Here is a 12,500-nt window from a genome sequence, read left to right on the forward strand (position 1 = left end):
TGGTCATCGTCTGGAAGAAATGGAGAAAGTGGAGAATGGTTTAATTATCAAAAAATAATAATGATAAAAAAAATTTGATGGTAAAAAGAAAACAAACAAGCGATAAAACAAAATAGACAAGCGGTAGTACAAAAAATTAACCAAAACGGACAAGCGGTAAAAGGATGATTGGGTTTCAGTGATCGTCTGAAGATTTAAAATTCAAGATTCTTTGAAACATAGGAATGCTTTTTTTTTTTTGATAAATTTGTAGCAGAGTTGTAACTCGTTGTGTAGGGTTATCAAAAGTCACTCAGATTCCAGGGAATCCATTTGTTACAGTAAGTGAGCAATCTATGATAATGACTCGTGTGAAAACTCCAAGTGAGTATATAAAATAATAATAATAATAATCAAAAAACTTTGAAAAAAGCATAGGAGAGATTGGAATCAGAGGGATGGTTGACAAGATACAAATGACAAAAATAATTAAAAACGGCTGAAATACGAAAACCCTTGAATGTGGAGACTAACACACATGAACTACAGACACAAACTGGACACGCAGAAACGGTTACAAATGTAAAACGCAAAGGAGTATCACATGGAATCATGAAAACTTAAACTTGTAAGTTAGCCTTCCCTCAATTCTTTTTTTGTATGTGTGTGTCACCAAAAACTAATGCCACACCCAATAAGTGAGGAGAATCAATGAGAATGGAAAGACCGAAGAGAGAAAGCACTAGCCAGACCTCCACTTGATGAGTGCAAAGAGGACTAGGATCTTGGGAAGGCTTATTGCCACCCAAATTCCAGTGAAGACCAATGGTTGCTGCTAGTGAGAAATCAATGGTAAGCAGCTGTTACGATAACGCAAATTCATCTGCAAAAGTTATTGAAAGAGGTGGAGAGTACTGGAAATCTGGGGAGACTTGTTGTCACTTAGACTCCAGAGAATGCCACAAGTTGTTCTCAAAGAGAAATCTTTGATGATGGCCTGCGTGACTACTCCTAGTGAGTAAATAGTAACAGCTGAAAAAATATTAAGGAAAATCCTTGAATGCAGAAACTGAGCTACAAACGCTAACTGGACAAACAGAAGCTACAACAGAAATAAAACAAAAAGATAAAGAAACACCATGTGGAATCAAGAGAACTGAAACAGTATAATTGTAAGTTACCCCACCCCTATAAATTTTTAAACTTATATTTTGGCCATCAATGGACACCACACAAAATAGTTGTAAAGTGTCAAAGAGGGTTGAAAGACCGAAGAAAGAAAACACTAACACCGGCTTACGCTGGATAAGTGCGAAGAGAACTGGTATCTTGGGAAGGCTTATTGCCACTCCAATTCTAGTGAAGGCTGATAGTCATTGCCAACGAGAAATCAATGAAAAATAGCTGTTGTGATAATGCAAATTTATTTCGAAAGGTTATAGCAGGAGTTGGAGAGTATTGGAAATATAGGGAGACTTGCTGTTACCTAGACTCCAGGGAACACCACAGGTTGTTGACAGAAAATATAGAAAGCCAAGATAATACCAATAATCTTAGTAGTATTAGGAACTATCCCAAAAAACTTACAAAACAGAATCGGAGAAATTGGAATCAGGGGGACGTCTGAGAAGATACAACAGATAGTAATAATAAAATCAGTTGAAATTCTAAGGAAAATCCTAGAATGCAGAAACCAACCCATATAAACTGTGAACACTAGTAACTTGGATGCTACGACAGGAATGAAACAAAAACAGAAAGAACATGGCTATAGGGACCAAGAAAATCAGAACTGCAAAATACTGTTACTGAGTGTGTGTGTGTGTGGGGGGGAATCGATGGGAAGAGTGAGACCATACAATAAACTGTGATGCTGAAACCTTAAGGAAAACATTTGAATGCCGAAAGTAGTCCATATAAGTATTCCATATAAGTATAAGTAGTCCATATAAGTATAAGTAGTCCATATAAGTAGTCCATATAAGTAGTCCATATAAGTACAAGTAGTCCATATAAGTAGTCCATATAAGTATAAGTAGTCCATATAAGTAGTCCATATAAGTAGTCCATATAAGTATAAGTAGTCCATATAAGTAGTCCATATAAGTAGTCCATATAAGTATAAGTAGTCCATATAAGTAGTCCATATAAGTATAAGTAGTCCATATAAGTAGTCCATATAAGTATAAGTAGTCCATATAAGTGGTCCATATAAGTAGTCCATATAAGTAGTCCATATAAGTATAAGTAGTCCATATAAGTAGTCCATATAAGTATAAGTAGTCCATATAAGTAGTCCATATAAGTAGTCCATATAAGTATAAGTAGTCCATATAAGTAGTCCATATAAGTATAAGTAGTCCATATAAGTAGTCCATATAAGTAGTCCATATAAGTATAAGTAGTCCATATAAGTAGTCCATATAAGTAGTCCATATAAGTAGTCCATATAAGTATAAGTAGTCCATATAAGTAGTCCATATAAGTATAAGTAGTCCATATAAGTAGTCCATATAAGTATAAGTAGTCCATATAAGTAGTCCATATAAGTAGTTCATATAAGTATAAGTAGTCCATATAAGTAGTCCATATAAGTATAAGTAGTCCATATAAGTAGTCCATATAAGTAGTCCATATAAGTATAAGTAGTCCATATAAGTAGTCCATATAAGTATAAGTAGTTCATAAAGTAGTCCATATAAGTATAAGTAGTCCATATAAGTATAAGTAGTCCATATAAGTAGTCCATATCAGTATAAGTAGTCCATATAAGTAGTCCATATAAATAGTCCATATAACTATAAGTAGTCCATATAAGTAGTCCATATAAATATAAGTAGTCCATATAAGTAGTCCATATAAGTATAAGTAGTCCATATAAGTATAAATAGTCCATATGCTAATCAGCCATGTGGAAACCACAACAGAATTTAAAAAAAAAAAGATAGTCTGGTTTGGTTGGTCGTTTAACGACATATCAACCCAGTCTGGTTTGGTTGGTCGTTTAACGACATATCAACCCTTTTTGGGTTATTTAATGCCGAATCCAGTTATTTTGTAGAAGGTTTTTATTCTTCAAGCTCTTTGTATCTTCAATCGCCAATTTGTAGTGTTTGGTTTGGTTGTTTTATAGTGGATTTTATCCTTTTTGCTCCTTGCCCTGCAGAACATAAATGAGTTTTGCAATGGGAGAGGGAAAAGGATTACAGTATTAATGTTTGGTACATTTTTAAGTTAGGAAACCAATCAGGAAGTGGGGAGGGTTAGAAAGAAAAAGGGCAAATGGGGAGAAGGAAAAGGGGGAAAGGTGGGTTGCTGTTTTTGGTTTTGCAGAACATGATTAAGTTTTGCAAAAGTAGAAAAACAAAAAACATCAATGGTCAGTGCATTTCATCTACGAAAGCCAATATCTTCAGACAGCCTGATCTGGTAGCAACAGCAACAAGATAGAACACTATATGTAACCAATAAAACTGAAACTGCAAAATTGTAAGTTAACTACATCCCCTTCCCCTCAAAAATAGCAGTGTCGGCATAGACTAGCATCATACCAAATAGTCAAGAAGGTTCAGGGAGAATGGAAAGACCGAGGAAAGAATGCACTAAGCAGACCTCCACTTGATGAATACAAAGAGCACCAATCTCTGGTCTCCCCTGCCCTGACTGTGGTGTAAAAACACTCATCTAGCTGAAATCACTATCAATAATTTCCCCCACTCTTTATCTGTGCCTAAACCTAAATGTAGATTCCATGAACAAAGTTTCTTTCTTAGAACTGCACGCCTATGGAACTCTCAACTGACTACAATATGATTGTCTTCAAGTCAAATGTGAACAAATTCTTGACGAGCCGTCCCCTTAAGTAATCCAATTTACCAAATTTCCACTACTAACGATTACTACAATATCACCCCATTGACTACCGAATTAACCCTTATCCTCGAGTGACCTCTGGGCCTTGACAAGCGGTGACTTCTTTGGAAAAAAAAAGAAGAGGACTGGGAACACCCAAATTCCAATAAAAACCAATTGTTTTTGCCAGCAAGAAGTAAATAAACAATGGCTGTTGCGATAACGTAGACATTTTAAAAAGTTATCGAAACAGGTGGAAAGTACTGGAAATCTGGTGAGACTTGTTGTCACACAGATTCCAGGGAACACCAGCAGTTATTATCAGCGCGTAATCTCTGATGATGACCTGTGTGAGAACCTCTAGTGAATATAAATAGTAATAAAAGCAACAAAGGATGGAATACTGCTGCCATATCTGGGCAGGAGCTGCCAAAAACAGCCTATCATGCCTTGACAGAGTACAAAATAGACTTCGTGGTTTAGTGGGGGATGCCCTTTTCTCTACCCTGCAACCCCTCTCCCACAGAAGAGACGTTGCGAGCCTATCCTTGTTTTATCGTTATTTTCATGGCAGGTGCTCATCTGAACTCCAATCCCCGGTCCCCCCTCGCCAATCTTTCACGAAAAACACCCGTCTAGCTGAATCCACTGTGAAAAATTTCCCCCACTCTATATCTGTGCCTAAATCAAAACGCGGATTCTATGAACAAAGCTTCTTTATTAGAACTGCACGCCTGTGGAACTCTGTTCCGTCTGCCTGCTTCCCTCCGGACTACAACTTGAATGTCTTCAAGTCCAATGTTAACAAATTCCTTATGAACCGCCCCCTTAAGTAAACACTTCATCAAATCTTCACACTAACGTAATGTACTTGCAATAACCCTTATCCCTGAGTGGCTTCCGGGCCTTGATAAGTGGTGATCACTGTGTAAAAAAAAAAAAAAAAAAAAAAATAACGCAAACGAATTTGCAAAGGTTATCGAAAGAGGTGATGGGGACTGGAAATCTGCGGAGGCTTGTTATCGCAATAACGATGATGATATTAATAAAGGCTTAGAATTGAGAATAGGAATAGGGTTAGGGTTAGGGTTAAATATTTTTTACACAAAAAACCCGATGTAAATACCCAGAGTAACCCGACAAGCTGCAAAATCCCGCCTCTTCACTGTCGAGGTATCTGTAGATAACAAAAATCCTTCTACTCTAATAGTTTCTTCTCTCGGGTTGCTAGACGCTGGAATTCCCTCCCGGTATCCTGCTTCCCTGACAGTACTGACATGCAGAAGTTCAAGTGTAATATGAACAAATATCTCGCTTCTCAACTCCCTACATAGTATCCCTGTAGACATGGTCCCAAATAGTAGTCATTTATGTCCAACTGCCACAGTGCCTTGTTTGAGGTGAATAAAAAATTTAGAAAAAAAACAAACATTTTCAAATAATAATTGCAAACTTTCTAAAATGCGGAGAAAAAAAATCGTAAAATTCAGTTAAGTGACTCCCTTCTGAAGGTTGAAGGTTCAATCCTCAGTCGGGACGATACTCAGAATACAATTTCCAATTATGTTTCGGAATTTTTGAGATGAGGATTGGTTCTTCATATTATTTGGGTTCTTCAGACTACTGTTCTCATCTTGAATCTTATCCGACTTTCTTCAGTTGTATCATGTCAAACTAGGGAATCTTCCTGTCAAACTCTGGATCTTTCTGTCAAACTAGGGAAACTTTCTGTCAAACTAGGGAATCTTTCTCTCAAATTAGGGAATATTTCTCTCAAACTAGGGAATCTTTCTCTACAACTAAGGGAATCTTTCTCTCAAACTCGAGAATCTTTCTGTCAAACTAGAGAATTTTTCTGTCAAACTTGGGAGTCTTTCTCTCAAAATAGGGAATGTTTATATTGAACTCGGTAGAATATCGAATGGAACCTTTTATTTAATTTTAAGGGGGGTATCATGTTCTCGTTCCATCAGCCGTGACTGGTTAGAAGTCCTAAGTAATTCACAATTACATTTTTCGGTTGCCTGCACTGAGGATTGAACCTACAATCTCCAGGAACATAACGCTTACAACTGAACTTTACCAAGTAGTCTTGTGTGGAGAAAGAGATTGCAAAATGGCTACGCATGCGTGCTCGTGCGTGTCTGCCAGGCGCCTTGCTAAAATGTAATTAATCCTTTTGGTAATACGTACGCTGACAACAAATAGAGTCCAAGGTTGTATAAGGAAAGACGTTTCACTTGTGTACAATGGTTTTTGAATCAGGCTCTTCCAATCAGATCACTTCAGGGGTTGGGTTACACAAAACTGAGGCCGAACCGGTAACTTTTAAATTTTCGGAAAATGGGCGGGAACAACAGACACGAGAGACGAAAACAACAGCAGGTCACAAATGAGAAGTGGCAGTGCACACACATGGTACAGAAAAATAAAGATTGGTGAATGGTCAATTTTTACTTGTATATCTTCTGTTTAATTGTGTGGATGCCGACAATGGTTAGCGGAACCACTTATCTGCGTTGTTGGCAATGCGGATTGGTCGAATGTCCTCCTATTCGTTTACAAATTAGCACTCCTAGGTTTTGTGATGGCTTTTGTTTTGGGAAAAGCCACTGTCCCTTTTTGCACTGTAAACAAAATAGACAAGTCAACACACACACACACACACACACACACACACACACACACACACACACACACACACACACACACAGTTCCTTTTTCTACTATTATTTCATGATCTACTGTTGATTTTATATGCCTGGTTTTACTGCTTGTGCGGTGATAACGCCTTCATTTTCAGTTTAAAATGAAAAAGTCAAGTATCATTGTGAAAATGTGCTTTCAACAAAAAGCATTTATCTCGAATGCGCCCCAGTTATATCAAAGAACCTACTGTTGATTTTGTATGTCGGGGCCTTTCAGCTTGTGTGGTAATAAAATTTCTCAAATGCACTTGTGATGTTAGGCTGTATAAGATTTTGACTTTGGTCAAAACCGCTTGTTCCGTCTTTCATTGGATTAATTCGATTATCGATACTTAAATGGACATTCTGATACAAAACCTATCCAAGAACACTGCCAGACACATAAAGTACCTTTGTTGTGAAATTACATACAAATTGGCCCAGCTGTTTTCGAGTCCATAGGGAACGAACTCACACAAAGTTCCTTTCATATAATAGTAGAGATAGAGATCTTCTAAGGGTGCTCGGCTTTCCTTTTGCTGTCCAGTGTTTGCTCACTGCAACTGCTGATATAGCTTTTGTTTCTTTCAACATGCTCGAACCAGTAAAGATGGTTTACCTTTAACAGGACATAAAGTTTTGAGTTTTACCTGCGTTGTTGAATTCGATCATATTTTTACTTTGCTGCAATTTCAAAGTTTTTGTCAAATTATTACATTCTCGTCTCCAGGTTTGCTGTACATTGAAGAATTCCCTCCTCAATCGAGAGGGTTTTATTTATACTCTCACATACATCACCGGCATCAAGATGGCTTATGTGGTTTATTACGCTCATTCACGATTTATCATCTACTAGCCTAGGTGCCCGGCGTTGCCCGGCGTTGCCCGGGTGTTTGGAGGTGTGTGTTGAGCAAAAAAAAAAAAAAAGTGGTAGTCGGCAGGCAGGCTCGAACCCGTACCACGAAAAAGGAAAAGAACATGAAAAAGAAAACGTGACGTCTTTGCTGCTGCGCCCATCGCCAATCCGGAAGTGATGAATATTTAAATTAAGGCTAGTCAATCGAAAAGAGGGGTTGACTTTCGAAAATATCGGCGAAAAAAAGCGACCCCTCCTTGTAGAAAAGTGCCCAATTGAGAATGAAGGAATGAATGATTTCAGCCAATTTTTCGATATTTGTTGTCTGAAGGGTCGAGCTTCAAAACGATACCGATATTGTCAGGATCCATCGCCTCTGTCGAAAGTTTTAGGCAGACATACATACATACATACATATATACAGACAGACAGACAGGTGAGATTTATTCACCCCTGTTAGGACATCAAGGTTCTGAATGACCAATTTCGCAAGTCGAGTGTCCAACCAAATGTTTTGGATCTGGTCTGACTTATATTGGACGCACTTGTTTTTGAATAGTTTGTAATGTTAGACGCACTTGTTCTTGAAATTTTTGAATGTTAGACGCACTTGTTTTTTAAATTTTGAATGTTGCACACAATTGTTTTTAAATTTTTTGAATGTTGGACGTACTTGTTTTAAAAATTTTTTAATGTTGGACGCAATTGTTTTTGAAGTTTTGGAATGTTGGATGCACTGTTTTTTACAAAGCCACCGTCCCACTTACATTGCAAGTACAGCACAGAAAACAACATTGTCAGGATCCATCGCTTTTGTCGAAAGTTTTAGGCATACATACATACATACATACATACATACATACATACATACATACATACATACATACATGCATGCATGCATGCATACATACATTTAAACAGACAGATGAGATTTATATTATAGAAGATGTTCCTTTCGACTGTTCTGGCTGTTTTTGCTAAATTTCCACTGATTTCCATGATTGCGACTGAGTCTATTATTTGCCACTTTTTATGGTTTTACTTGATCTTTTCTTTTCATGTCATCGGATTTCTTTTTGCTGTCCAGTTTTATGTCTATGCATGCGTTGCCATATCCCTTGCTTCTTTAAACATGCCTCAGTCAGCTAAGATGGTTCACCCGTGTTAGGACATCAAGGTTCTGAATGACCAATTTCGAAGGTCGAGTGTCCAACCAAATGTTTTGGATCTGGTCTGGATTATATTGGACGCACTTGTTTTTAAAATCTTTGAATGTTAGACGCACTTGTTTTTGAAATTTTTGAATGTTAGACGCACTTGTTTTTGAAATTTTTGAATGTTAGACGCACTTGTTTTTGAAATTTTTGAATGTTAGACGCACTTGTTTTTGAAATTTTTGAATGTTAGACGCACTTGTTTTTGAAATTTTTGAATGTTAGACGCACTTGTTTTTGAAATTTTTGAATGTTAGACGCACTTGTTTTTGAAATTTTTGAATGTTAGACGCACTTGTTTTTGAAATTTTTGAATGTTAGACGCACTTGTTTTTGAAATTTTTGAATGTTAGACGCACTTGTTTTTGAAATTTTTGAATGTTAGACGCACTTGTTTTTGAAATTTTTGAATGTTGGACGCACTTTTTTTGAAATTTTTGAATGTTAGACGCACTTGTTCTTGAAATTTTTGAATGTTGGACGCACTTGTTTTTGAAATTTTTGAATGTTAGACGCACTTGTTCTTGAAATTTTTGAATGTTGGACGCACTTGTTTTTGAAATTTTTGAATGTTAGACGCACTTGTTCTTGAAATTTTTGAATGTTAGACGCACTTGTTTTTGAAATTTTTGAATGTTAGACGCACTTGTTCTTGAAATTTTTGAATGTTGGACGCACTTTTTTTTGAAATTTTTGAATGTTAGACGCACTTGTTCTTGAAATTTTTGAATGTTGGACACACTTGTTTTAAAATTTTTTGAATGTTGCACACAATTATTTTTAAGTTTTTTAAATGTTGGACGTACTTGTTTTTGAATTTTTTAAATGTTGGACGTACTTGTTTTAAAATTTTTTGAATGTTGGACGCACTTGTTTTTGAATATTTTAAATGTTGGACGCACTTGTTTTGGAATATTTTGAATGTAAGACACACTTCTTCATGAATTTTTTGAATGTTGGACGTACTTGTTTTTGAAGTTTTGGAATGTTGGACGCAATTGTTTATGAATTTTGTTATGTTGAGCACACTTGTTTTTGATTTTTTTGAATGTTGGATGCATTTGTTTTAAAATGTTTTGAATGTTGGACGCACTTGTTTTAAAATGTTTTGAATGTTGGACGTACTTGTTTTTAAAAAAAATTTATGTTGGACGCAATTGTTTTTGAAGTTTTGGAATGTTTGCACTTTTTTTTTACAAAGCCACTGTCTCACTTGCATTGCAAGTACAGCACAGAAAACAACATTGCTTAATACGGTACAATATTTCACTTAAAGAAAAACAGGATCACCCAAAACATGGATAGGAGGTTGCGAGATGAATCCGTTTGCACGTCCAATGGATCCAGGCAAAAAATGCAACTGCTGTACAAGAAAAATTTTCGCTTATATCATGCTTATTCATGTGGATGCTGTAAGTGAGTGGCTGTCAAAAGGACTCATCAGCATGGCTAGCGATATGTAATATTCAATATTGATTATTTATTTTCAACCAAATGTTTCCATGTTGGATACATTTGTTTTCAAGTCACTATCTTTCTTCCACTGCAAACACAACACACAAAACAACACGTTGTACGGATCAGTCAGCTGTCCTATTTGTTTACCATAAAGCGTTTATATACGGTATAATCACGTTGACACATTGGTTCACATTAGATTACTGAAGTTAAGCAACATTGAAACTGGTCATTACTAAATGGGTGACCAATTTTTGAATTCCAGGCGCTGTATGTACGAGGACGTCGATACCTCCCTGCAAGAGTTGCAAAAAACCTAACGTCATCATCTCCCCTGACAGGGATGTACATACGACTGGGGACCGCTTGTGAATTTCATACTCCCATGAAACTTCCTCCCCTGAAGGAAGCTGGTTAAACTCAAATAGGGTTAGTGGTGCCGTTTCACAGATAAAGTGTTTCCAGGTTCGTGAGAGTCTCACTTGTTTTGGAAAAGTCAAAGAATAGTAAGTGGATCTTGGGTTTATTTTCAGCAGTCGCATAACCCTCACTTATTTTGTCCTTTAGTTCTCACATTCCATGAGCGATGTTTCTGACAAAGGGGAAAGAACTGCCATTTTCTGGGTTGGAATCTGTACCATCTAACACTTATTGTTGGTTAGTTTTTGACCTTGAAGTAATATATTTCTTCCTTTTTTTTTTTTTTTTTTCCTTTTTAGTTTTTTACATCAAGTTGTTTCCTGCCTTGTCTGGAGCGATTTCTATTAAAAAAAGTCACTTTCCTAACTCCACTGTATATACAGCACCCTTGTTGATACTCGTGATCCGATAGGTGGTTAGTTCCAGCGTCTGTGACTTTGTTTATTGAATTGACTGCTACGTGTTCATGTCTCCGTCACTCAGTTCGTTACAATTTAGAAACTAGAAAAATCGATGTGTACAAATACAATAATTTTTTTTTTTTTATAATGGGAGTTTCAGAATTCTGGAAGGATCTGTGGGGAGTTGAGCAGCGAGATGTCTGCTCACATTACATTTAAACTTCAGTCAGGGAAGCAGGAAACAGGGAAGGAATTCCTTCATGACGAATCTATTGATTACTTTGATCATGCTGATGATTATTCTCAGCTTGAGTGCTATTTCCACAACGTTTCGGCCGACGCAACCTTCGACCTTCTTCAGGTACTTCTTTTTTTAACTTGGAAACCGGCTAGTCGAACTTGGGAATTTTTTGTATTATTAAATTTATTGTATTACTAGGAGATGTACCCGGTGTTACCCGGTATTAAACATAATGTTAAATTCCTTTAAAAAAAAATGAAAAAAAAAAAAAAAATCTAAAGAAACTGAGACATGTGCATGCGAGTATTATGTTTTTCTAAACAATTCACTTGTAAGTAAAAAAAAAAAAAAATACTCGACCTGAGATCAAAATCAAAACCTAAAAACAGTGAGCCAAGTACAATAACCATTAGGCCAGCATGACACCATCTTTAAAAAGGTGTTTTAAAACTACTTATTCTTAACATGAATAATCTGTAATCTGAACTATTCACGCATGCGCATTCGTGAAACAGTTAGGAAACGGATAAAAACCGATGACTCCCACGTACCAATTTTTTTAATTTTGATCCCTTAGCAGTCGGTTTTTCAGGATGAAAGCGGATTAAATCGTATTTCCACATGTCTGAATACTCTATATACCAAATTTCAAGTCTGTAGATCAAATATTTGTTGAGTATATAGGTTGAGAAGTGTCCACACACACACACAAACTGAGACATGCGCTTGCGAGTATTTTGTTTTTTATAATTGTTGTGGAGACGCCCACTAATTAGCATACGTTGGCGAAAAGATATAGATAAAGGTATCAAGTCAGCAAGACCGGGGAGCTGTGTTCGAACGCCGGATAGGCAAGACGCATGAGCCGGTTGCTCCATGAAAGACTTTAACACGCCCTCTGCCGGACAATCTTCCAACTGCAGTACAACTGCACCTTTGTAAATATGTATTATCTTTTCGTCTTAATATATTTGATTTACCTTTACTTTCTGCGTTCGTGTTGTTATTGATACAGACACAACAATAATAGATTCACTTTTTAATTTATTCATTGCGGACTATTATCCTCACCTTTAGTTCTTATTTCAGGACGTTTCGGCCAACTATTCCTCTGGCCTTACTGATGAAGGCCAGAGGAATAGTTGGCCGAAACGTCGTGAAACAAGAACTAAAAAAGATGAGGATAATAGTCCACAATAAATAAATTAATAAATAAATTAATAAATTAATTAATAAATTAATTAATAAATAAATTAATAAATTAATTAATAAATAAATTAATAAATAAATTAATAAATTAATTAATAAATTAATAAATAAATTAATAAATTAATTAATAAATTAATTAATAAATAAATTAATAAATTAATTAATAAATAAATTAATAAATCA

General features: G+C 36.1%; 1 protein-coding gene across 1 annotated transcript in view; it reads right to left on the reverse strand.

Moving 5' to 3' along the window:
* The window catches only part of LOC145261042 (axotactin-like), a 482,064-nt gene that overhangs the window by 92,163 nt on the left and 377,401 nt on the right, over nucleotides 1-12,500 (reverse strand). Inside the window, exon 29 of the mRNA XM_080119191.1 lies at nucleotides 1-10. This exon is cut by the window's left edge and continues 198 nt beyond it. Within this exon, the coding sequence (XP_079975317.1) occupies nucleotides 1-10 (10 nt within the window). The remainder of the gene's footprint in view (nucleotides 11-12,500) is intronic.

The sequence above is a fragment of the Euprymna scolopes genome, chromosome 37, assembly GCF_053919585.1.
Source record: "Euprymna scolopes isolate OS-2025 chromosome 37, ASM5391958v1, whole genome shotgun sequence".
In the NCBI taxonomy this organism is placed as follows: domain Eukaryota; kingdom Metazoa; phylum Mollusca; class Cephalopoda; order Sepiida; family Sepiolidae; genus Euprymna; species Euprymna scolopes.